General features: G+C 35.8%; 4 protein-coding genes across 8 annotated transcripts; all 4 read left to right on the plus strand.

The window, feature by feature from the left end:
* Window positions 1-718: 718 nt before the first annotated feature.
* Window positions 719-5,126, plus strand: LOC103966900 (vesicle-associated protein 2-1). Of its 2 annotated transcripts, none has more exons than XM_048579873.1 (8): window positions 719-1,103; window positions 1,300-1,464; window positions 2,794-2,864; window positions 2,962-3,043; window positions 3,352-3,467; window positions 3,545-3,670; window positions 4,153-4,227; window positions 4,816-5,126. In XM_048579873.1, the coding sequence occupies exons 2-8, from the start codon at window positions 1,404-1,406 to the stop codon at window positions 4,948-4,950; spliced, it is 666 nt and encodes a 221-aa protein (XP_048435830.1). In that variant the 5' UTR covers window positions 719-1,103; window positions 1,300-1,403; the 3' UTR covers window positions 4,951-5,126. The 2 variants fall into 2 exon arrangements, with proteins under 2 accessions (XP_048435830.1, XP_009378401.2); XM_009380126.3 differs by having other exon boundaries at window positions 720-1,103; window positions 1,327-1,464.
* A 1,046-nt stretch (window positions 5,127-6,172) lies between these two features.
* On the plus strand, window positions 6,173-12,017 carry LOC103966915. Its single transcript, XM_048579874.1, is given in 16 exon segments — window positions 6,173-6,666; window positions 6,753-6,802; window positions 7,066-7,950; window positions 8,054-8,120; window positions 8,211-8,273; window positions 8,959-9,022; window positions 9,112-9,205; window positions 9,280-9,363; window positions 9,449-9,538; window positions 9,673-9,718; window positions 10,017-10,156; window positions 10,159-10,534; window positions 10,623-10,684; window positions 11,128-11,237; window positions 11,339-11,426; window positions 11,515-12,017. Coding segments are annotated over 16 exon segments (2,706 nt in total). The 5' UTR covers window positions 6,173-6,416; the 3' UTR covers window positions 11,752-12,017.
* Window positions 12,018-15,079: 3,062 nt separating this feature from the next.
* Window positions 15,080-17,420, plus strand: LOC103966899 (bax inhibitor 1). Its single transcript, XM_009380125.3, has 6 exons — window positions 15,080-15,252; window positions 15,932-16,075; window positions 16,182-16,273; window positions 16,546-16,732; window positions 16,818-16,974; window positions 17,122-17,420. The coding sequence occupies exons 1-6, from the start codon at window positions 15,136-15,138 to the stop codon at window positions 17,136-17,138; spliced, it is 714 nt and encodes a 237-aa protein (XP_009378400.2). The 5' UTR covers window positions 15,080-15,135; the 3' UTR covers window positions 17,139-17,420.
* A 2,378-nt stretch (window positions 17,421-19,798) lies between these two features.
* Window positions 19,799-22,787, plus strand: LOC103966897. Of its 4 annotated transcripts, none has more exons than XM_009380119.3 (4): window positions 19,799-19,956; window positions 20,113-20,310; window positions 22,020-22,130; window positions 22,362-22,787. In XM_009380119.3, exons 2-4 carry the CDS (start codon window positions 20,194-20,196, stop codon window positions 22,590-22,592), a joined length of 459 nt encoding a protein of 152 aa, XP_009378394.2. In that variant the 5' UTR covers window positions 19,799-19,956; window positions 20,113-20,193; the 3' UTR covers window positions 22,593-22,787. The 4 variants fall into 4 exon arrangements, with proteins under 4 accessions (XP_009378394.2, XP_009378395.2, XP_048435832.1 ...); XM_009380120.3 differs by having other exon boundaries at window positions 19,805-19,956; window positions 20,133-20,310; XM_048579875.1 differs by having other exon boundaries at window positions 19,856-20,006.
* The last annotated feature ends 1,457 nt before the right edge of the window (window positions 22,788-24,244 follow it).

The raw sequence follows: 24,244 nt of genomic DNA on the forward strand, positions 1-24,244 counted from the left end.
TTTTTGTTCTTGGTTTTTTTTTTTTTAAATTTTAAATATTAGAGATATTTTAACATCACCTGTAAATGAGGCTTCAATAAAAAAACTGTAAAATTTGGACCTGTGAAATTACATTATTGCCCATCATTTTTTTTGTGTGATAATAGACGAAGTTGTCTTTTCACCCTCTTTTGGTTGACAAAAATGATTTCATTAATTAATAGAGATATGCTCATGATTTTATTTTATAATAAAAATCAATTGTCTTTTTATTTTTTATTTTGTTGACATAAAGATATCCCTTTTGTAAATTGGAATTGTTATTAGCATTCCAAAAATCTTATTCTACACTCTAAACTTTCTATATTAGGAAAGAAAAATACACTTGTGAGAGAAGTGTAGAATGAGATTTTTGAAGTGCCAATAACACTTCCCTTGTAAATAATTAAGAGTTTTCAAGACTCTCAGCAACAGAATCAAGATATAATCACAACCTCGAGCCGAAATGATTTACATGTGGTACCTAACATGCCAAATGTCAATGATAAGAATTTACGTAAAATTAACAAATTATGCACCAACTAGAATTGCCAATAGCGAGACTTAAATTTAATGAGACGACGGCACACAATATAGGAATCTTATCAGCTAAGCTAACCATCGTTTGCCTGAGAAACAGAATTGTATTAATTAGATTATTAATTATTGATGGGTGACTATGGGTATGTTATGGGACGGTATTTACGTAATACGTACACGAAAGTCTAAAGGATCGCCACCACGAAAGCCTTCCTCAGTTCCTCTTCCTCTCCTGAGCGTCAGCGTTGTCTCTCACTTTTGAAGCGGGCGTCATCACTCCCTTCCTGTTGACACGTGGCCTTCTCCATCCCTCTCTCTCCCTCCCTCCTCACCTTGCCCTTCTTATTGAAATTCGAAGCTCCGCCGTTTCCATCGGAGCCTCCCCTTCTCTCTCTCTTCCTCTCTCTCTAAAATCTAATTAGGAGGTGAGTTTGGTTTTGGTGTTGAAGATCGCTCGGACCGAACCCGATCTTGGTGGCTGAATCTCCGAAGCTGAGGTCGAATTTGCCGTTGGACCGAGCAATCCGTACCTCCTCCTGCCATATGTTAGTTCCCAATTCAATCTCTCTATCTCTCCTTCTCTCTTTCTCTCACTAACACATAAGCACATTTTCTTTCACAAACACCTTCTCTCTCTCGATCTCTCTCTCTCTCTTTCTCTCTCTCTCTCTCTCTATGTGAACCATGTACTCGCGGAGTCGTTAATTCTCTCATGTTTTTGTAATTGATTTTCTGAGCTAGGGTTTGTTCTGGTAATTTGAACGGCAGGGTTTGAGATTGTTAGGTGAAATTTTGGAAGAAAAAGAAAGAAAGAAAATTGTTTGCATCTTTGGTGGTGTTCCATCATGAGTGCCGGTGGTGGTAATCAGTTCATTTCCGTTCATCCTGATGAGCTCAAATTCCTATGTACTCTCTCTCTCTCTCTCTCTCTCTGCCTGCACACACACACACATACGTGCATGCCGCTTTGGGTAATCAGATGGGTTTAGTTGACTTATTGTGGGAAATTGATCATGTTTATACTCGAATGATCATAGAAAGATGTTTTTTTTTTTTTTTTTTTTCTCCCGAGAATTCGAGGATAATTGAATTGCATGAACTCATAAATGTTGGAATTTCATTGACAATGACTGTTTTTTGGGTGACTTGAAGGGGAAGAGATCATTGTTGCTGGTTTTTTTTCTTAATTAAGATTAACAATAGATTGTTGGGTTACTTTTGTAGCTCAGCAAGGTTTGTGATCTAGGCACATATGATTGCTTGTATCTTAAAAGGTTTGCGTTGTCAATTGACGGTAGATTTATGTTGAATGATTGTTAACATGATGGCGGGTGCTAAGAAAAAGGTGAATATGATCAAAGGAAAAAGTTTGAGGAGGGTTTCTTTAGCTCGTATAACATAATGTGTGACGGACCTCTCATTCGACACGAGTCGTTTTTATTTTATTGTTATTTTGCTTCTCTTGTTGAGTACCTCATGGCCTCTTCTTTGGGTTTTTGAGCTCTACTTTTTAACCTTTGTCTTAATTGACCAAAGCGGATTTTTATTAACAATTGTTGAATAGCTTTTATACCACCCCCTAGGTTACATCCTAGATATTGTTAGGAATCTTCGTTTTATTGGGTTACTAATTACTTTCAGAAAGCTATCGAAGGGTTACTAATTACTATGCATAGTGACTGGGATTACATACCCTATAGTTTAGCAGATTTCTGGACTCCGTGGTCACCTTAGATGTTATACTCCTTTAACTCTCTGAACTCTGTGGTTGACTTATGGTTTCTTTTCAGATCTTACTGGTTTAGCAGCAATCTAAGAATTGCTGAATTAAGTATGTTATAAACAAGAGTGACTACACATTGTGATGAAATCCACTACAAACAACATATACTGCTGGTTCCAGCACTGAATCCCATGAACTTGCTTGCCCTAAGTTTCATACTTATGTTTTGCTCTATACCTACACATAGACAAGACACACATATACCTAATTACCTACCTATGCTCATGATAAGCAGTGCCACCACTCCTCTGGTTTTTGGAAGGGTTCAAATTGAAACAATTGCAGGCTAATAGGGTGAATCTCATAAATACATATTGGACTATTACATAATTTTGACTATAGTTAGTGCCATGTCCAGGCAATTTCTTTTCAAATTCTTTCATAAAAAGTTTTTTCTTTTATTGTTTAATGACGTTTGATAAAATACTAATGAATATGACTTTCTTGATCAGTTGAACTGGAAAAGCAAAGCTTTTGTGATCTAAAAGTTGTCAATCACACAGAACACCATGTTGCTTTTAAGGTACCAATTTTGTTCATAAATGAATTCAATGTTTATCCAAACTAAAATTCGCTAGTGCATGTTTTTTTAATTGTTTTCATCATTCTCTTGTTTCTAGGTTAAAACCACTTCACCGAAGAAGTACTTTGTACGACCCAACACTGGTATTATACAGCCTTGGGATTCATATGTAATCAGAGGTAATATACTCTTCTCATCATGTTGTTACAGTTTCCATTTGTTTTGTAATCTTATTTCTTCACCTCGAACTTCAGAAACCTCTGAGACTGCCCAACAAGTTATCTCCAGTATTGGTGATCCTCTCAGGCAATACTTTCAAATGGAAAGTTTTCAATCTAAGATTGTGTTAGCTGGCTTTGGCCAATCATAAGAATGTAACATATTGTTCATGCACCGTCGACTAGTGTTTATTATATACACGTAATGCACCTTAATATCCTTAAAAGCTTTTGTAATACTGGCTTCCAACTAACTGCTGGGTCTGCAGTCACCCTCCAAGCCCAACGAGAATATCCTCCAGATATGCAGTGCAAAGATAAATTTCTTCTGTTGAGTACAACAGTGCCTCCAAATACCGATGTTGATGACCTTCCACAAGATACTGTAAGAATTTTAAGTTGGACATTACTCGCTCTGTTTTGCTAGCTTGATTTGTCATTTTAACACAACATTTGATCTAGTTCACCAAGGAAAGTGGAAGGGTTTTAGAGGAGTGCAAGCTTAGAGTTGTGTATATCACTCCTGCTCAAGGAAACTCAGAAGATGAAGCTATGCGGAGCTCCATGCATAGTCTTGATACTAATTCTGTAAGTTTTTAGGGAAGGTCTTTTATCCACTACTTCACAAAATTAATCCAAATATTGTGTTGTATGTTACATTTCATCACTTGCAATACAAAGCATAATTAGAAAAACAAGAAGTATTGACTTCTAGTAGTGATTAAAGGTGGTCGCTGAATGAAGTTATTGGTTTAGCATTTTTTAATCACAATATATTAGGCATTTGTGTGAAGTTTATTTCCACATATTATTTATTTGCAGAACAATCCTATGTCTGAAAATAATAATAAAAGAAAATTTAAGAAATCATGTGAAGTGTGAATCATCTGAACTTGTTATTTGAATCATATGAAGATTATGCGCTCCCATTTGTTTAGTTGACATTTTTTCAGTGCTTGCTTACCGAAAACTTGTAACAGCCCAATATAAAATGTCATAGGTTATTGCAGTGATTCTTAATATATTTGAATTAATTTCATATTCTAACTCTTTAGAACTTGTACTTGTAGAATCAAGCTTTCCAACGCCTGAAGGAAGAAAGAGATGCAGCTGTTAGACAAACACAGCAACTTCAACAGGAAGTGGTTAGTAGATAATTATTCCTCTGCTTCTCTAATACACACACGTACAGAAAGACTAAAGTATTAACCTAAGTAGCTTATCCTTGATTGTTTAATCTTTACCTATAGCTAGAGTCCAAACATTAAAAGTTGGTGCGTTAATCCTGAGTCTGGACCATGGAAATATTTTAATCTCAAATCTAACGCTCCAACGTATATTTAATACAACATAAAGAGACATTCATCACAACTTATAAAAGCTGGAAGACTAGAATTTTATTAGGTGACCATAGAGATTCTGGAAAATTGAAGACGAGGAGCTATATATGGTCAGAAGTACTTATAAGTTGTTTAATGCTCAGAACAACAATTCAAGAAATTAAATGACCCGGTATCTGGATACGTATGTATCTGGATTTTGACTAGTTTTTTCTTCCTACTTTCAACATGTATTCAGACAATGCAGGGTGAGGTTGATAGGAGCTGAAATAAGTAGGGAAGTATAATTATATAAACTATATATGGAAATGTCCTTCAGAAAGTGGTTTAGTTAAATATGTCAAACAACATGCTTGCGCTCTCACCCCCAACATTCTCTTTTGTTCACTACAGGATATACTGAAGAGGCGAAGATTTCGGAAGAGTGACCCAGGCTTCTCCTTCACCTTTGCAATTTTAGTGGGACTCATTGGACTCATGGTTGGCTTCCTCTTGAACCTTTCGTTGTCTTCACCATCTACAGAATGACTTAACGTTTCTTCAGGATATCAGGAAATATTTTCTTGACAAATTCATTGTATAATTTCTTTGTGTTCAGTTTTCTGGAAAGTTTGCTTTACTTCCGTTTCTGTATATTGATGATGATTGTTGCAAATTTGCATCGCGATTAGTTGATTTATTGAATATGTTTCTGTTTCCCCCAACGTGTTATACGCTCTGTATGCAGCATTTCTGACATTGTTCGGTAGGTCTCCCTAGAAAAAAAACTTGAGTAGCACTGTTGCACATGCTTCACCATCGCGTTATACGCTCACTGCTCCCGTCTGGTAAATTTGTTTGCAGCTTGAAAACACCGTTTTGCAAGTTAATTTGCACGCCGTATTTTCAAATTTCCGATTGTTACGAGTCCTGTGGTAATTCGAAGTTTGGTGACGATTAAATATGATGCGGAACACATGTCATGTTGAAAGGTAGGCATTAACAGAATAAATGCATTCATTTGATATCCATTTTCTAATTTTCATTTGATATCAAATGAAAAAAAAGGGCATGGTTAAAGCAAGGTGTGTTACAGGAGGAAAATGGTTCATTTGATATCCATTTTCTAATTTTTCAGTTTTCCGTTCAGTAATTGTTTTCAGCTTTCATTTTTCTGAAAAACTTAAAACAATTACCTAACACATGTTCATACAAAAACATCCTGGATTTGATCCTTGGCGTTGGTGGATCATACAATGGTGGACAAAGGAAGGCTAATATGTCTCTGTGAGTCTTTTTGACCATCGAAAGGATGGAATCCAGTGGCAAAGTCACTAGCTGGTCTCCTTTTAAAAAATAAAACATAAAAATTCTATATGATAAAATATGAAGGTGTCAAACAATAAAAGTCTAGAGAATAGAGCAAATCGAAAGTGTTTACGAGTTGTCTGCATGACAATTGTGACGAAATAATTGATGGAAATCTTTGAAGGTTTGACGTTACGGAAGGTAGTTTATTAGTTAAATGTTTAGAGGATAATTGGCTAACAGAAAAGTTCATAATAGAAAATATCATTTGTTAGGAGCAAAATAATAATAATTCAAGTCGTCCTGTACATTTTGAGCAAATTATACATGAACAAACCATTGTCTTTCTCTCTTCTTCTTTTTTTCCATCTGGGCCATTGAATCTGGTTTGGGCCTACCAGGCCCAAATTACACAATTTTTTTGTTTTTTCAAGAATAAGAGAGGGTAAAAATGGCGGGAACTCTTCAGGTGCTAAATCTCAAACCCTACACGTGCGAAAATTGGCGCCCATCTGTCCCCTTCTATTCCAATCTCCCTCTCTCCGTCTCCGATCCAAATCTCATCAATCAACCGTGGAAATGGCGACTCGTCCCACCGACTCAACTCCCATAACCCCAACCGTCTCCGAGTCCGAGAAGGCCTGGCACCTCTTCGCCCTCCTCTTACAACTTCGCCGCCCAACTCACCCCTCCGAGCTCGCCTCTCGATGCACATTGTTCCCCGCATCGCCTCACCTAGTCCGATACCTTTGCTCCACCCCGGGCTCTCCTCTCTGCTTATCGAACCAGCTCTACGTCACGCCGTCTCCGGCTTCCTTAGCAGCTTTCCTCGAGTTCTTTTCACATCGCAGTGCCGGCGATGCAGTGAGAGTCTGCTTGGGGAAGCGGAAACGGGTCGTTTGGGATTCCAGAGTCGGGCCTCGGTAGCAAAGAGATTAATTGTGGATTTTGGAAATGGTAACTGTTACATTTAATTGTAGTTTTTTATTTTATTTTTTTGGGATTTAATGTGTTTGGTTGGTAATGGTTGTGATGAACTGCAGTGAATGAAGAGAGTAGAGCGCGGAAAGCAGTTGGGCATACTCGTTCAAAGGTACGATTAAATTGTTTTTTGGGGGATTTTTGAATTTTGCTTTTTTTTTTTTTTTTTAATTTTAAATTTTAATCTGGAAATGTTGAACTACCAAAATAAAAAAATCACTTTAATCGGGTAATTTGTAATCCTAAGAGAACACAACATATGTTGAATTTGAGGTTTTCTATTTCGTTTGAAAGGTGATTTGTCGTTGTATAAATAAAGTGAAATAAAACAGATTGCTTATCTGGAAAGCTTGTAATTCAGATCAATTTTTGCAGACACATTCTCATATGGCTGACTACTACATCTGCAAATACATAAATATGCTACAAAGTTGGATGACACTGACGGTGAACAAATCGATGTTAAATTCTTCGTTATATATCAATTACAGAACTGGACAATCAAGTTTAGGATTGAACAGTGTTGACCATGTAGAGGATCAAACGGAGGGGACCAATACAATTGTGGAAACGAAGGTTAACAGGCTGGTAATGGATTGTGTCATCGGTTTAGAATCAGTTCTTCCAATCATGGTGTCTGATGATTTAGTCTTTTATGAAGGAGCTGACATACATGAGACAGACTGCAGTGGGAATTTATCTCTGGAAGAAATGAAAGAGAACAATATATCACCAGTCATGGATGAGAATGTAAATGGTAGTTGTAAAGTTACAAATGTTGGACTCGTTGAAGATGAAAGAGTTGTTGGAGGTGAGGAGGAAGAGTTGTTAGTGGCTTCTCGCAGCCCTAATGGAGAAATAGAAAATTTCTCCCAGACAAATATTGCTCTTTATGATATGCTGCCTAGGCGTAAGGTCAAAAGATTGAGAAAGGCGGATTGTGAAGATATGATGCCTCTGAATAAAAAGCAAACAAGAAGACATGAGACCAAGACCATAAGTTCAGCTACTGAATTTTCTGTATTGCAAAAGCAATTGTTGATGCCCTCCTCCAAGATGAAGGCGGTTGACAAGGATAAAATGGCTCCGAGACTACAATCACACAACTTAGAGCATGATCAGGCTGTTGCCACTCCCAAAGAGAACCAGAAGTGTGAAACAAATCAAAAGCCAATCATCTTAGTACAGAAATCAAAAAGGAATTGTGATGACGTGCATATTAATGAAAGAAATGGACGCCATAAATCTGTGTCTCTTAAGGTATGCTACGCTTCTGAAATATAAATGTTCTCTCTGTTTCAACAAGTGCAAGTCTGCGTTTCATTAATGATCTTATACTTAGTAAGCATATGACACTTTGTAGGATCAACCGGAGAAAAAAGAATTTCCAATTTTTGAATCCTATATTGTAGAAGAAGAAGAAGGTTCAGGTATATAATGATCTGACTATGTTGGATTTTTCGCATCCGTATCAACCTCTTTGTCATTATTGATTTTCTTATTTGTTTCCCAAACTGTAGGTGGTTATGGCACTGTTTACAGGGCACGGACCAAAAATGACGAGAAAAAGGTCGCCATTAAGCGTAAGTAACACATAATTTTTGTATGTCAATTGTCCTGAGGGGTCAGACTGTTGCCTCTTGTGACGACTCAATCTGCTTGCATATGCAATACAAATATCTGCTATCTCCTAAAGTCAGTAACCAATTCTGGTTAGATGTCTTGGTACACTCCGTAATCTTGCACATAAAGTGCATCTCAGTCACATTTGTGAATTATGGCATTGTTTATTTGAATAATTTAAGTCAACTTTCTTTTTCCTAGACAGTGCTAGCTTTTCACTTAGATATCAAATAAACACCAAGTGAAGGGAAAGGAAACATTTACCCGAAGGTCCCAAATGTTATAGCCAGTGACAGCTCCCCAACTTTCAGTTATCTAATAAACTTAAACAATCAACTGTTCACTGTCATCACATGCTCCCTGTGTGCCTTTTATGAATCCAAATATGTTGTAATTTGGCTCATTAATAATGTGTTTTTGTTGATTTATTCTGGATTATTTATGATATAATTTAGGTGGTAGAATGGAACTAAATTAAGTTGGGTGTGAAAGGGGTTATAGCTGCCCCCAGAACCCCCTTCTAGTTAGACTTAAATGGCATACTCGAAGGGGTTTCAGGTCCAATGGGAAGGGTGTTACTCAAACCCTTTTTAGTTGAAGCCAAAACGAAGTTCCATATCTCATATTTCTTTAACCGCTCTACAGGCCCGCATGCTAATGCTCATAAGAATCATGTTAACAATGAGTTAAGGATGCTGGAAAAGTTTGGGTAAGTGTTTAAAGTTTCAAGTACAAAATTTAGAGCTTTAGTGGCAAGCAGTAGTGAGATTTTACATCCCAGTAAGTTTTGTAATGTAGGGGCAAAAACTTCGTGATAAAATATGAAGGCCGTATCAAGAATGAAAATTCCAGTTGCTTTGTACTGCAGCACGTTGAGCATGATAGGCCTGAGGTGATTATTGGACATTTTCATAACTTTTCTCCATTTCTTTTGAAGCTTTTGTTTGACATTGATTTTACTTTTAGGTTTTAAAGCAAGAGATAGGTCTTTCTCACCTACATTGGTATGGCTATTGCTTGTTTAAGGCGCTGGCAAGCCTTCATAGACAGGTAACTATTGGTGTTTTGCATGTTCTAGTAGGATTCAAGAGCTTTTTGTAATAGTTTCTAAAATATTTTTTTTGTGCATTCACAGGGAGTCGTACATAGAGATGTTAAACCTGGAAACTTCCTTTTCTCTCGTAAGGCCAACAAGGGTTACCTCATAGATTTCAATCTTGCAACGGTTGGTCATACCTGTCCCCACTTTTTACTTTATTTTTAGTTTGTTTCAATAATTTATTATTCTGTTGCAACCATATTGAATTTTGTTGATCTATTAGTGTTTTTTACTCAATATTGATTTTCCTTATTTGACAGGATTTGCATATGAAGCCTGGAACTCGTAAGCTTTCATCTCTTCCATGTAAAACAGATTTATTGTTCTCATGTTATAATTATTGAAACTCAATTTTGTTGTGTTACTGATTATATAGATAATCAAGTGTTAAACAAGTACTAAATGATGGTTACAAGCATCCACATACCGTTTTGCTTTCAGTTTAACTCAATCTCCAGACTCTTAATTTTGCAGATCATTATATTTGGAGAATTAGGGACAAAACAACAATAGCATTTTGCTTATGCATGCTAAATGTTTTTTAATTGAGTTCTCTGGTAGAAAGAATGGAAAATTGATGAAGCTAATTTTTCGTATTTCACAGGCAAATTAAAATCTGGATATGACTATGATGAGAAACTTACAAATGCAAAATCTGTACCTCGAACCCCACTTCAGAAGTTGCCAACTGCTACGTCCTTAGTAATTGCCAATGGGGAGACCAAAAAGGTCTCAAATCCACTTTTGATCCGAGGGACTTGAAAAAAAAGGCTCTTAGCCAAATAAAGCCCTACAATTCTTCAGGTGGCCGGAGCCTAATCAAAAGTCAGGGTGCGGATGGCTCAGGTATAACATCAGTAAAGGATGTGAGTAATATCAGGACTCCTCCAGTAGAAAGGTTGAGGGAACCTGTGCCATCCCAAGGAAGGAAGGAGCTCATCAACCTAGTACAGGAAGCAATGCAGAATCAAAACCATATATCATCAGGTGTTTCGGCTCCTATGAGAAAGAGGATTCCTGCCCCTCCTGGAAATGAGGATGACAAGCTTTTCTATATCACTCCAATGCCTCTGCACTTAACTGGCAATGGTGTTGGTGGTGCAGATTTGATCAGAAGCAGAGGTTTGTTTCTTTCAGTGACTTGGAGTCTTGGACAATCTGGTTGGACTAGCAAATTTCTTTACTTTTGTTTGTTCATATTTTGTCTTAGGGGGTGGAAAGCAAAAGAAAGAAGGTCCTTGTGCTGGAACTAAAGGATACCGAGCTCCGGAGGTGAGGTTCATACAGTTGTTATATTTACCATAGTTTATCCATATAGCCTCAATTTATCCTGCCATTACACTCTGTAAATTTTGTAACTTTATGCATTGTTGGAATCACACTGGTTACTCGTACTAAGAAACTTAGCCAAGCAATAACCAACCTTATGAAGCTTTCTAACTCAAGTGTTTAAAAGCATTTAACCCTTCACCCGAGGTCTTGTGTTTGACTCTCCACTCCCATTCTGGAGTACTTGAGTTGCACATGAAATTGAACCAAATTGTTTGGATAGTTTTTTCTTTTTTTTTTTCCTATGAAGCTGTTAGATTAATGAAATAAATTGAGATGGAATCATGACGAAAAACAGTGCCATTTTGATAACTTATGGTAAACGATTGAAACCAGCTCTTTCATTTCTTGATTTTTTTTGTCATAATTCTATGTGGTTTATGCAGGTTCTCTTGAGATCCCCATATCAAGGCCCCAAGCTTGATATCTGGTCTGCCGGTGTCACTCTACTCTACTTCATGATTGGCAGAACACCCTTTGGTGGCGATCCTGAACAGTAAACACCCTTGCTTCGATCCAAATGCTTTATGCGTAATCTTAGCTCTCTGTATTCTTTATATAAAATATTTTGCTAACCATTGCCATGGGTATTATCAGGAACATAAAGGACATCGCAAAGTTGAGAGGCAGTGAAGATTTATGGGAAGTTGCCAAGCTACACGACCGTGAATCGTCATTTCCAGCGGTATTAATCATTCATTACTTCTTCGATCTAGTACATGATATTTCAATCTGCAGAGTTGTTGAAATTGCAAAGTAATATTTTGTCACAGGGCCTCTATTGTACAGAATCTTTGCCGTCTATCAAACTGCAGGATTGGTGTAGAAGGAGCACAAAGAGGCTGGATTTCTACAACGAAATCCCTAGACCGCTTTTTGATCTTGTTGATAAGTGCTTGGCAGTGAACCCGAGGGTTAGGATAAGCGCCGAGGAAGCACTTCGACATGAGTTTTTTGCTCCGTGCCATGAAGAGCTGAGAAAGCTGAGGCTTCAGAGGCAGGTGCTGTAACTTGGAACGCAAGAAATGGCTCCAGTTTTAGATGGACCAAACATCGTTAAGACTAACCGGTTGGGATTAGAGCTTTGGATTTTAGACTAAGTTGTATCATAATCTCCAACTCCTACTTTGTCTTAGTAATTTGCATCGATGAAAAAATGTTGTATAGTTACAGCCTTGTTATTTTTAAGCGGTGAGAGATTAAATTAGTTTGAACTCGTAATCAACGAGATTTAAATTTAAAATCTTTCATTTACTAATGAAGAAGAATATTACTAGATCGTAGTATTAAGTTTTATTTTTCATGAATAGAAAATGAAAATGAAAAACTATTTTAAGTTTTTATTTTCTTTCATTTCTTCTTTCTCTGTTGTCCTCCCTGTCATTTCTCTCACCATCTTATCTCATCTTTGTTTGCTTTTCATCTGTTATGTATACTTTTGGGCCCAGTTTGTACTTGTTTTTTTTTTTTTTTAACCAAAAGTTGCTCAATTTTAAAGTTGTTTCAAAATAAACGCTCAATTATTTTATTTTACAGCTGATTATTTTTTAAGCACAGCAATCACAAATTAGACCTTAATTATCCTAGTAGTTACGTCATTCATATTCAACTCATTGGTGTTTTAAATTCAAACTTTTCACCTCTTAAACCATCTCTAACTTTTGGGTTAAAACAAAAAATTTAAGTCATGTTTGGTACTCTACTTCAATCCAACTTTTTAAACTCAAAAACACTTTTCAATTTTTAGGCATTAAAAAATTGTTTGGTAGGATTATTTTCAAAAACTAAACTTAATACTAACTTAAAAATATTGGCTATTCTCTAAAAACACCACAAAGTGAGTTTTTAGAATTTTTAAACTTAAAGCTCACTCATTTCTTTTCCCTCTCTCCTCCCCTCTCACTCCAAATCTGTCTCTCTCCCTCTCCTTTTTTTTTTTCCTTCTTCTTTCTCTCTCTTCCAATCCCCTCTCTTCATTATCTCTCTCTTCTTCCTTTTTATCTCCTTCGATAGTCTCTCTTCTTCCTTTTTATCTCCTTCGATAGTCTCTCTTCTTTCTCACTCCTCCGATCCTCTCTTACTTTTTTTTCCTCCTCTCTTCTCTTTCTCCATCTCCTGCAACCCCCTCTCTTTTGATCTCTTTGTCCAATTTAAGTTTTAAAATTTAAAAATTTTTCATACTAAACAAGTTTTTGAGTCATAAAGAAAATTATTTTCAAGAGATGTTCTTAAGAAATGATGAATTTTTTTTAACAGGATACCAAACAGGCCCTTAGGTTTTAAACTAGCACAATCATTCTCCAATGGTTGGACCTAAAATAAGTTTTTGGTTAAAACTTAAAATTTGGGCAATTTAGCCTAAATTTCAGCCAGAGTTAAAAGGCTAGCTCACCTTATGCGCATGGCAACACCCAGAACAGTGGAGGCCACAGTAAGGTGCCGCCCAATGCTCGAGATGCGCGAGGGCTGATAAGAAGTGGGGCTTGCTTATGATGAGAATGTAAATGAGCCTAACTGCTCTTTTTTGATCCGACAATTTTAACTGTTGGACCGTTGGTTGATCTAGTGATTGAGATTCAAACCTATTTAATTTCTAAATACATGAAATCCAACAGTTGAGATCGAATATAATCAAATCCAACAGTAAAAAAAAGAAAGATATAATGGCCGAAAAATAAATCCAGCTGCTGAAATAATTAAAAAATTATTTAAATCAAAATTCATTAAAAAAAAAACCCCATAAATACATTTATATGAGTCGATTTAGTGAATTTTCAACTTATATTAGAATCTAAATATTTTTAGGTTAAAATGTTCATAAAAATAAATTATGATAATCTACATAAATTTTATTTTTTAAAAAATTACTAAAAAAATTAGTTTGAATTTATTTTTTAATAATTTCGGGGTAAAATTTTAACCTAAAATTTTAAATCTTAACCTAAGACTTGGATGATCATTGTGAATTTGTGTTCTAGTTATTATGTATCTTTGTATTTAACCACATTTCATTGGATTCTTTTCGATGATGCAAAATCTAGTTGAATTTGTTTTATTGGTCAAGAACAATATTGGTGTAAAAAAGGACATGGGAACACGCCATGTCATGTTGCTGATGTGGCAAGGTTCGATTTGCCAAGAGGGCACCGACGCCGGTTGCTAATTGCTTACGGAGAAAGCGATGTCAAGGTTGACGAACGTGTCATGGAGCTCAGTCAACCGCCAATCCACGCGGAAGCCTCTAGTCTCCACCAGAACCATCTTTGCTCCATTTCCTTATCTGCCCTTCTATAACGCATTTAATTGCTAAAATGACATTCATTTTGATTTTTGGTGTGACCCCGAGATTCAACTTGTCGTTTGTTTGTTAGTTTTTTTTATTTTTAATTATTTATTTATTTATTTATTTATGAATAAACGATATTATTTATACTAAGAGGGTGAGGAAATGGGTTAAGCCTCATAATGAACTAGCAATAATTTAGTTTAAATTCGCATTTGCGCAAGAATCGAACCTAAGACCTGTTACTTACAAGTAAAGAGAAATACCTAGACTGTAGTACTAAGTGACAACTCATTGTTTGTTACCTACTCGACATCTAGAGCATATCTAACCAGTGCTTTAAAAACTAGTTTTAAGACTCGTTTAGGTGGTTTTCGGGGTGGAATCATGTAGAAAACATTTTGTTCAACAAAATTGAATTATAAACTAGCCTAAATGCTTAGGCTATCATCTCAGCGTTTGGGCGAATTGGAAGCCAGAATTTTTTAAAAAAAAATAGAGAAAAAGGTCCATACCCAAGACAATGTCCTTTCGAGCAGGGTTTTTATAAAATTCATTCTAATTTTATGTTTCTAAATTAGTTTTTATTAATTTATTAGGACTTTATGATGTCAATTACAAAAATATTAATTGCTTGCGTGTTTGTTTGATTATTTTACAAAGTATTACATATATGTATTTATATATAAGATGTCTTAAATTTGATTCTCGCAAAATACGAATTAAAGTTTTAAACTCAGGCTAGAAGAAGATCTAGTCCCAAGTTGCGAAAAAGCTTTTTAACAAACCCAATCAGCCTATACTAATTGATAACCAATAAAAACGAACCCCCTAATACTTTTTAACTTCTAACCTCTCTAACTGCCAACTTACAACTTACAAGAGTCGCGATTTTTCGGGGATACGATGAAAACCACAAGGGCAAAGATGTAAATTAACGCTTCAGAAATTAATTAGAGTTGATGAAAAACTGGAAGTTTCTAGGAAAACCCGTAAGCTGAGGAAGCCCCTACAAATTCCAGATCCCCGTCTCGCATCTGCTTTCAGCTTTCCCCTTTTTTCCTGCAAATTCTCTCTTGCTCGCTCTTCCTTTCTTGTCTACCAAGCAACGATGGACGCCTTCACGTCTTTCTTCGATTCCCAAACGTCGTCGAGAAACCGCTGGGCCTCTGAGTCTCTCAAGAATTTCCGTCAGATCTCTCCCGTCGTTCAGAATCATCTCAAATTGGTACGGATTCTTCTTCCTCCAAAGTGAATTTCATCCTCGTTTGATTTGATTCTGTTTTGTTGCCGAGAAAATCATTTAGAAAGAGAGAAAATTTCATTGTATTTTTCTCTGTTTTCTTGGTTTTATTCACTGTTTGTGTATTAGACTGAGCAATTTAGGCGTGGTGCGAGAAGTGTTAGGGTTTTGGTCCCCCTTCGTTTAATTTCTCTCGATGGCTACAATTATGTGCTGAGAAAATGGTGCTGGAGGTATTGATTTTGATATCTAGGGTTTCATCTAGGTTTAATTCGTTTTGTTACCTAGAATCTTGGTGTTAGGAAAAGAAAACTAGGGACAACAATAGAGAGATTCATAGATCATGTGGATGTTGCGATTAGGGAGTATTTTCATAGCCTTTCTTTGTAAATATTGGTTATTTGTATTTGCGGTGGGGAATGAAAAAATCATGAAGAGCGGGGCCTTCCCGTGTTCTTCTTTCTCTGTCAAGTTGCTTTTCTTGGATGTTTTGATTTCGCCGATTACTCGAATGATAGTGGAATAAGTATGAATGCCCCCATTTTAGTGGCCTGACTTTCTTTGATTAGATTGTTTTGGCTGGGGAATGTGGTTTGATGGATTTTGCGGTTGTGTGCAAACCATAACGACTTTGATTTACTGATTGGTATCTTAAATTTCACAGGTTTACCTCACTCTATGCTGTGCCCTCATTGCATCAGCTGCTGGAGCCTACCTCCATATCCTGTGGAACATCGGAGGCATTATCACCACTCTTTCTTGCATGGGATGCATGGTGTGGTTACTCTGCACACCAACCTATGAAGAGGTAGGATTTATTGGTTTAACTTTCTTTATCTTTCTGCAGTCATATGTATTTGTGTTATCGCAATTGTTTATTTGTTTTCATGTATTGTGTTTATTCCGTTGAGCAGAAGAAGAGGGTTTCTCTCCTGATGGCTGCTGGTCTCTTTGAGGGGGCTACGATTGGGCCTTTAATTGAACTGGCCATTGAGATTAACCCAAGGTATATATGTGTTAGCATTTGTACTCTATATTTTATTTGATGTTCAAGTCGAGTAACATGTAATGACATGAAACTTCTTGAGCCATTATTCTTCTTTCTACCATTTATGTGCTATAATACTTGTATTTCTTAAGATAGAAGTGACCGCATCTATAAACAAAAGTTTTGTTGTGTCAAAATTATGTATTAGCTATTACGTCCGTTATTTTTTCTCTCTAGGATAATTCAATTCACATAGCGTCCTGATTTTTTGTTGTCTTCTTTTGAGCCAGTGTCTTGATCAGTGCATTTGGAGGAACTGCTCTGGCCTTTGGTTGTTTCTCAGCAGCAGCCATGTTGGCAAGGCGCCGGGAATACCTTTACCTGGGGGGTTTGCTTTCTTCTGGCCTTTCTATGCTAATCTGGTTGCACTTTGCTGCTTCTATCTTTGGGGGTTCTGCAGCACTTTTCAAGTTCGAGGTAAGGAATTGTCAATTAGTCATGTGACCGATGGGAAATGCTATATTTTGCAGTCGTCTAATTGTTGTCTCAAATTATGTTGCAGCTGTATTTCGGGCTTTTGATTTTCGTGGGCTACATGGTAGTCGACACCCAGGAAATGATTGAGAAGGCACACCATGGTGACCTGGACTATGTCAAGCATGCCCTGACCCTTTTCACCGACTTCGTTGCCAGTGTTTGTCCGTATACTGATTATCATGGTAAGCTCTCCTGAATGCTCTATGAGCAAAACCCTCGTCTTGGTCTTCTTTTCCACCATACCTATGGCTGTTGGTTGTGTCATGTCAATTGAAATATATAAAGAGATGTTACCTGTTAACTAAAATGTCTATCATTTCCTTACGCAGTTGAAGAACTCGGCTGAGAGGAATGAGAGGAAGAAGAAAAGAAGGGATTGAAGCTCTTCCTGTAACCCTTGTGATGCTAAATCCGATCATGACTTGTCTATATATAGAGTTTTACATCTGACCTTAAATACAAAATGTGGGTTTGATATACTCCCCACTCTTTGATGGATGATAGACTGATAGTGATCGGATAGTGTCGCTGCTGTTAAATTTCTATGTACGGTTTTGAATGATATCGTTTTAAGTCGCAACTAAGCGTCTTGCTGTCGTCTGTTAATAAACAGTTCCTTCTGCAGTAATTGCTTGGTGGTGTAGCAGGTTTCCAGGTATCGATTTTGATGGTATTTGTGCAATAGCTCTTGGGTTTGAATCTTGTGAATAAAGAGTTTGAAAACAAATAAAAAACAAATTTAATCCTGGGAGGTCACTAAGAATTGTACAAGACAGGGCAGCGTGTTTACGTAACCGTAATGAAAATAAGATAAATTGAATTGAGGAAGAATTGAATTGAGGAGTTGGAATAAGGAGAAGTTAGAATTTGATTCTCGTTGAATTTGTTTACTTAAATGTTTTGGAATTGAAATAGAAATAACATTAATTTCATAAAGCTGTTTATTAATTTAGCAGTCCTTGTTCCAAATCAAATATTTTATATACATTTTTTTTAATAAAATTTAATATAATATATAATAATAAGAAGAAAAAAAAATTAAATTGCTTTTTTATTTCATAGACACACTAAAATGCTTTTGTTTATTTATTTATTTTTATAAATTTAAGTACTTACTTTAATATTTAAATTTTCTCACTCAAGTTGTAGTTTCTTCTCTTCGGCATATGCATGGAGTTGTGCATAATGTGAATGAGCATGGAAATAAAAAAAGTAAGGAGTTGTGCATAATGTGAATGAGCATGGAAATAAAAAAAGTAAGGAGTTGTGCATAATTAAACTAGGGTTAATGGGTTTATAATGGAGAGTCTTGGAAATAAAAAAAAATAAGTGAGGGCACAAAGGGAACAAAAGTGTCATTCTGATTTCCCAAGCAATTGGAAATTGGATTACCACATACATCTAGGGAATCCTCCACCAATACAAGGAATTGAATTCCAAAATTTGTGTGGACCTCACTGCTTTTCTGATTCCTCCATGTTTAGTACACATCGGAGTATTTCTTGATTGGAATTCAATTTCACATTTTCATTCCGATACGGATATGTAAACAAGCCTGGAGTTCTTTTGTACAAGGAACTAACAGGGGAACCTAGCACAATCCAGTCTAGTGAAGACAAACAAATGCACCATATAAGGGCAATGCAAAGGTTGCTAGCATTGTTCTGGGATTAATTTGTTGTGGGCTTCTTTTTTTTTTTTTTTTTTTTTTTGCCTTAAGAGTGTCAAAAATACTCTTGAAAATCTACCATTTGTATGAAAAACTTCACGGATTTGTAAACATTGCTAGTTTAAGTGTGATTGTATAAATCCTAGATTTGATTTGATTCTAGTTATTCTTTCTTGTATGGACTTGTATTCCTTAGGGATGAAGGAATTCTTCTCCCTCTTATTATTATAAATAAAGGCACTACGTAGAGGGAATAACACACACATTCTTCTACATAATTCTACAAACACATCTCTCTCTCTTTTCTCTCCTCTGCCGCCGGCCCTCTTCCCCTTGTCAGATAAAATAGGCTACAACAACGGAGTATTTTTCTTAAAACTTTTTTTAGGTGATAAAATGTAATTGGTGAGTTAAGATTGGTAGAATTAGAAACAAGGTCTCCAATTTTTATTCAAAAAATTTTGAACCAAATTTTTATTTTTATTTTTAATTCTCAAAGTCAGAGTAATCTCGAAAATTTGAAAACCTAATTCAAAAATTCATATATCTTACAAGATTATGAATATTTTCAAACTTTTTCGTACATCAAATTTATTCTTCCTTTATAATATTTGGCATATGTTTATGTATAAATTCAATTAATTTTTATCATGTTTCATCCATTCTCATATAGAAGTACAGTAAAACCTCTATTAAATCATAAAGTTTTGACCAAACTAATTTTATAACTTTGAGGATATTAATCAATAGAAGAGTACTAATTGACAATTATTATATGGATATGTGTTTTCTTAAGATGGAATTAAAAAATTCTTCTTTTTTATGATTTTAAAAAGCTATTCTTTTATAGAGTATTTATGTTAAAGAAGTTTTGTTGTATATAATTAAAATAATAATAATGAATAAAAATCATTTTAAATTATCAATAAAAGTCGATTAAAAAAATACATAATTGTAGTAAATAATTATAAAAAAAAACAAAAATTTTCAGAATTTTTTTCAAAATAAGTTTAGAACACCGTGAAAAAGTCAGGTCGAAAATTCAGATTCTCGAAAATACTAAATCTATTTCAATTTTCATTCAATTTGGATTTGGAAATGTTCGGTTCATATCGAAAATTTTAATTGTGGAATATGAAATTCCATTCCAACTTTGCACCCTTAATGAGGCGTAACAAATGAGGCATAGTGTTTGAAATTTGTTCACCACTTTTGTAAAGTCACTTTAAGCACGTCCTGAGCCATATTCCCATTACGGCCTACGGGTGGTGGGGCAGCAAACAAATGAGGCGTAACAGGTTGTTTGGACATTGACTCGGACATATCCCCCGTCTGTGTAAGTGTAACTATATGACGTCATAATGGAGACCCAAACACTGAAAACTGCAGGTCGTCCTCAGAAGAGGACGCCCAAACAAAGCCCTACTCTGCTCACTCGCATTCCTGTCTTCCACCCAAGCGGACAGCCATTGCTCCCGCACCGCCGCACGTAAAGGTCAGAAGGCTTCACATCTCGCACTTCGATCCACACTTCCGAAATTTTAGGTTCTCTAGTTGTTGAATTGAATTTCCGAATTTTCGTTTGTATTTTGTCTGATTCCAAAAAAAAAATATATATATATATATATATTTCTGATTGTCGATTGATCAGGGTGCTTTGAATGCCCTAAGTTTAAAATTCGACAGCGTTTGAGCTGAAATCGAAGCAAGGTGGATGATAAAGTGAAAAATTATGAACAAGCTGATTGAATTCGGAAAGAAAGCTCTGTTCTATGCGAGGGTTCTTTCGGGCTACGAAGAACGGAGAATCAGATCGTTTCGATTGGAGGTTGAAAAGCGCCTAAAAGAGGTCAGTTTTTTTTTTTTTTTTTTTTTTTTTTTTAATGTTATCATTTTAACATTTTGTTGTTGATTTTGCATTGGTAGAAATTAAGCCTCTGTTAGAGAAATTGTTGTTATTCTTTCATTTCGATCGATGATTTTATTATGTGGGGATTATTAGGCTGAGATGAAGTGTGATGATAATCTTTGTAAAAAATCTGAGTTGTATTCATGTTGTTCATTTTCTTCGAGCACTGGAAATTGTCACCTAGGCAGTGTTTGGTTGTTGAAATGAGCGTTGGAATAGAATTGAATCAAGGTTGAAATAGAATACAATTGAAATAAGAAAGGACTGTGAAGAGAGGTAGAGGGTAGAGCAGGGAGAGTTGAAAATCTGTCAGGAATGCATTTGGTTTTATCATTTTTGGAGACTCTGCAATTTCCATATCCCTTACTTTTCCTTTTCAAAGAAATCTTGGCATGGCCCTATTCATTTAAGGTTCATTCTAATAAACCAAGCATCACCTTAGTTTTTGGCAAATTTACTAAGGACCTATGGTTCTGGTGATGTGCATACATGTCAACTTAACTTTGGTCTTTATCTTAGGTCTTTGTTAGAACAGGACTAAACATAAGAAATGTATTAGGTATACTGAGATTTTCCTGCTGTTATTTGCTTATGTGAGGGAAAGCGAGTGTATTGTGGTTTCTTCTATCAATTTCTTCGTTTGAGACTTCATTACCTTTTGAAATAGAGCATGTGTATTGTGGTTTCTTCTATCAATTTCTTTGTTTGAGACTTCGTTACTTTCTCAAATAGAGCATGTGTATTGTGGTTTCTTCTATCAATTTCTTCGTTTCAGACTTCATTACTTTCTGAAATAGTGCCACCAACTGGATTCCCTTACCCTCTTTTTTTTCTTGGTTTTTTATTCTGGAATCTGTTAATATGATAGAATAACTTTCTGGTATAAAAATACCCTTTGAATGTCGAGCCTAATTGTGAAGGTGAAAATGCATAGGCTTTGGGCAGTCTTTCATCTGGGAAATATTATAGGCTTACCTTTTTCATCCACTTTGGCAAATGACTATGAAAATGCCCTGGGAACGGCTTGATTGTATTGTGCGTCCACGATGTTACCATCAAAAGGATGGAGCGATCAAGAGAGATAAAGAAGAAGATTTTATCCTAAACCCCAATTTTCTGTCAGATTTCATTTTCTGTCTTACTAGTGGTGATAAGAAAAAAGCTCAACACAATAAGTGGGATTTGAATTGTGGAGGAGCAAATGAAACACATCAGTGTACACCAATTTAATATTGAAGCATTCTGAGCAAATGGAAGTGTTGGGCTTCATCATTCATTTACAAGCAACTTGATTACTTTCAGAAGCATAATATTTGCTTTTGGAGCTCTAAAATATATGCAATAGATGCAAATTACAATGGAACTTTTTTAAATATTAAACAGCATGTAATAGCTTATATATGGATGTCTTACATGTATAAGCATGAATAGCTGATAATGGATATCTTACTTTGATTGGTACCTTCTTTGTCGCTTTAGTCTTATTCAAGTTTAGCATTCACCGCCTATAATAAATAGGATTTGCGTTATCTGTGGTATTCTTTGCCTTAATACTTTGAGTACTAATTTTCTTTTCCCATTTCTTTTATTACTTGACTCTCTCTCTCTCTCTCTCTCTCTCTCTCTCTCTCTCTCCCTTCTCTATCTAGGCAAATGCCCGGAAGTTAGCCTTAAGAAAGATCCCTGAACAAACTATATTATCGGAGGTTCGTCGTATGGTTGAGGAGATGCAAACTTTAAATAGGAAGCTGGAAGAAACTGTAAGTTTTATTGTCATTGCTGAGGCCACTCGGCCAACAAATTCATAAGTTAACCTTCAGAAACATTACTTACTGTGACTCCAACCAGCATCATATACGCTTGCAACTAGGAAAAAGCGTATGGCCCGAATATACTGTTGATTTTAAATAGATGCTTATCCCGGCTATATAGAAAGTCGTGTTTTTCTATTTAATTTAATTTTTTTATCCTTTTGTCTGCTGATGTACCAGGAGGCTCAAATTGAAGAGTACTTCAAGCCGATTGACAAAGAGGCTGAGATGATCATGAAAACACAACTTGAAGGAGAGGAGAGGACCATGAAGGAGATGATGAAAGCCATGCATCAGCAGGCTTTGCTTGAGAAAGCTGAAGCGGAGAAAGACGCACAAAAGAAATTGGAAACAAACCAGAAGAACCAAGAATCAATACCCAAGACACAGCATCTGCCACCGCCCCCATGAAGCTTAGGTGAGATGATTTTGTAATAAGAATATAATGTAGCTTTAGGATGATTCCTGCAAGTGCGTTTTCAGTTTTGGCTTTTTCACAAACCCTTTTTTTATATGAATATAGAAGTACTTGTTTTACGACATCTTTGATTTTAAGTTGGGATTTGACCTGGCTACGGAGTATTTATATCATGTCACACTTATACACTTCTTTTACCTTGCTTGCGTTACTTCCCGATTTCAAATGAAGTATGTGGTAGTTGAAATTTGTCTGCAGTAATTGTAGGGCTGTATGGAATTTCGAAAACACCTCTTGCCCTTTGGGAGACTAGGCTGTTCGGGTCATGTCTTCCCCTCAGCTCTTATTCCTTAGGTCACAAGTCAATTAACTGTGAAAGTACAATTTTGCCCTTTATAGGAAAGAAAATGGTATGACCATAGTATGTAATTTTAAAGCCTTAAGGTTTGCTTTTTTTTTTTTTTTTTTTCTTTTTTTTGAGTTTTACTTTGACTAAAACTAAGTGAATGAAAAGATGATCTTGTGACATTGGAAACATCTTTAACAAATATGAAATTAGGTTGTTCAAGTTTCTTTGACCTGGGGGCCATTCTTTCAGTTAGGGGTAAGGGGTAAGGGGGAAGGGTTAAGCATTTTTACTGGTATGGCCGACCAATCCAACAATTTGAATTGGTCGGTGTCATGAGTTCATTCGAAGTTTTGGATAAAGCGCATTACAGCGTGTTTGTCGTCAATTCTTTCCTCTTGAAAGGACATTTATTCAAACCGTCGATTTTAGTTTTGAATTATCGCTTTAATGAAAATTAAAGAGGTGTGATATCTAAACATTTCATTCTCACACATTTTTTTAATTTTTGGCCATCGGATCGGATGAATTGAAGAAGATCAACGAACTGAAATTATCAAGGGATGTGTAAGAAGTAAAATGAGGTGTGTGGATAGCACATCCTAAATTAAATTCCTGAATTATTTTTTTGATAAAATAAGTCTCTAAATTCATTGAAAACTGCTAATTTCATCCTGAATATTATTTAAAGCTATTTTATCTAATTTTTCGTCAACTTAAATCTCATGATACATGTTAGAGGATATTGTCATCGTTGTCTTACCTACAATCCTTTAATGATGCATGTAAGTTGCGAACCTAACATTTAATTTACCGTCCAGAGTTAACTTCATACACTTTTTATTTTTTGAAGAAAATAATTCCTTAAACTATGAAAAACTACCAATCTACCCTCTAAAGTGTATCACTTGCAAGTTGCATGACTTAAATTGATAAAAAAAAAATTGAATAGAATAGCTTCGAATCCAATATTAAGGATGCAGTTGACAGATTTTTATATATTTGAGGACTAATTTTTTCAAGAAAAAATAATAATAATTTAAAGATCTAATTTTAATAATTTAGAGACTAATTCGACAGTTCTTAAATATTTGTTCTTGGTTCTCGACTTATTGTCTTTTTCGCTATCTTCTTCTTTCCCATCACTTTTCTCCTCTTACGGAGCTGAGTAACCTTTCCGGTGTAGGGTGATTGCTGCTATTTGTATGGTTGCTTTGACAGTTTTGCACATATCTTTTTCCGTCATGGTTTTGTGCATTTGTGTGGTTCCTTCACATTGGACAAGTTGATGGTTCGTTT

The sequence above is a fragment of a genome, unplaced genomic scaffold (assembly GCF_019419815.1).
Source record: "Pyrus x bretschneideri cultivar Hongxiangsu unplaced genomic scaffold, Pyrus_bretschneideri_v1 Contig14, whole genome shotgun sequence".
In the NCBI taxonomy this organism is placed as follows: domain Eukaryota; kingdom Viridiplantae; phylum Streptophyta; class Magnoliopsida; order Rosales; family Rosaceae; genus Pyrus; species Pyrus x bretschneideri.

Coding starts and splice junctions, on each gene's coding strand:
- LOC103966897 (XM_009380119.3), top strand. CDS start 20,194: ATGAACAAGCTGATTGAATTCGGAAAGAAAGCTCTGTTCTATGCGAGG. Junction 20,311..22,019: donor TTGAAAAGCGCCTAAAAGAG/GTCAGTTTTTTT, acceptor TTCTCTATCTAG/GCAAATGCCCGGAAGTTAGC. Junction 22,131..22,361: donor ATAGGAAGCTGGAAGAAACT/GTAAGTTTTATT, acceptor CTGATGTACCAG/GAGGCTCAAATTGAAGAGTA.
- LOC103966900 (XM_048579873.1), top strand. CDS start 1,404: ATGAGTGCCGGTGGTGGTAATCAGTTCATTTCCGTTCATCCTGATGAG. Junction 2,865..2,961: donor AACACCATGTTGCTTTTAAG/GTACCAATTTTG, acceptor TCTTGTTTCTAG/GTTAAAACCACTTCACCGAA. Junction 4,228..4,815: donor AGCAACTTCAACAGGAAGTG/GTTAGTAGATAA, acceptor TGTTCACTACAG/GATATACTGAAGAGGCGAAG.
- LOC103966899 (XM_009380125.3), top strand. CDS start 15,136: ATGGACGCCTTCACGTCTTTCTTCGATTCCCAAACGTCGTCGAGAAAC. Junction 15,253..15,931: donor TTCAGAATCATCTCAAATTG/GTACGGATTCTT, acceptor TAAATTTCACAG/GTTTACCTCACTCTATGCTG. Junction 16,274..16,545: donor GCCATTGAGATTAACCCAAG/GTATATATGTGT, acceptor CTTTTGAGCCAG/TGTCTTGATCAGTGCATTTG.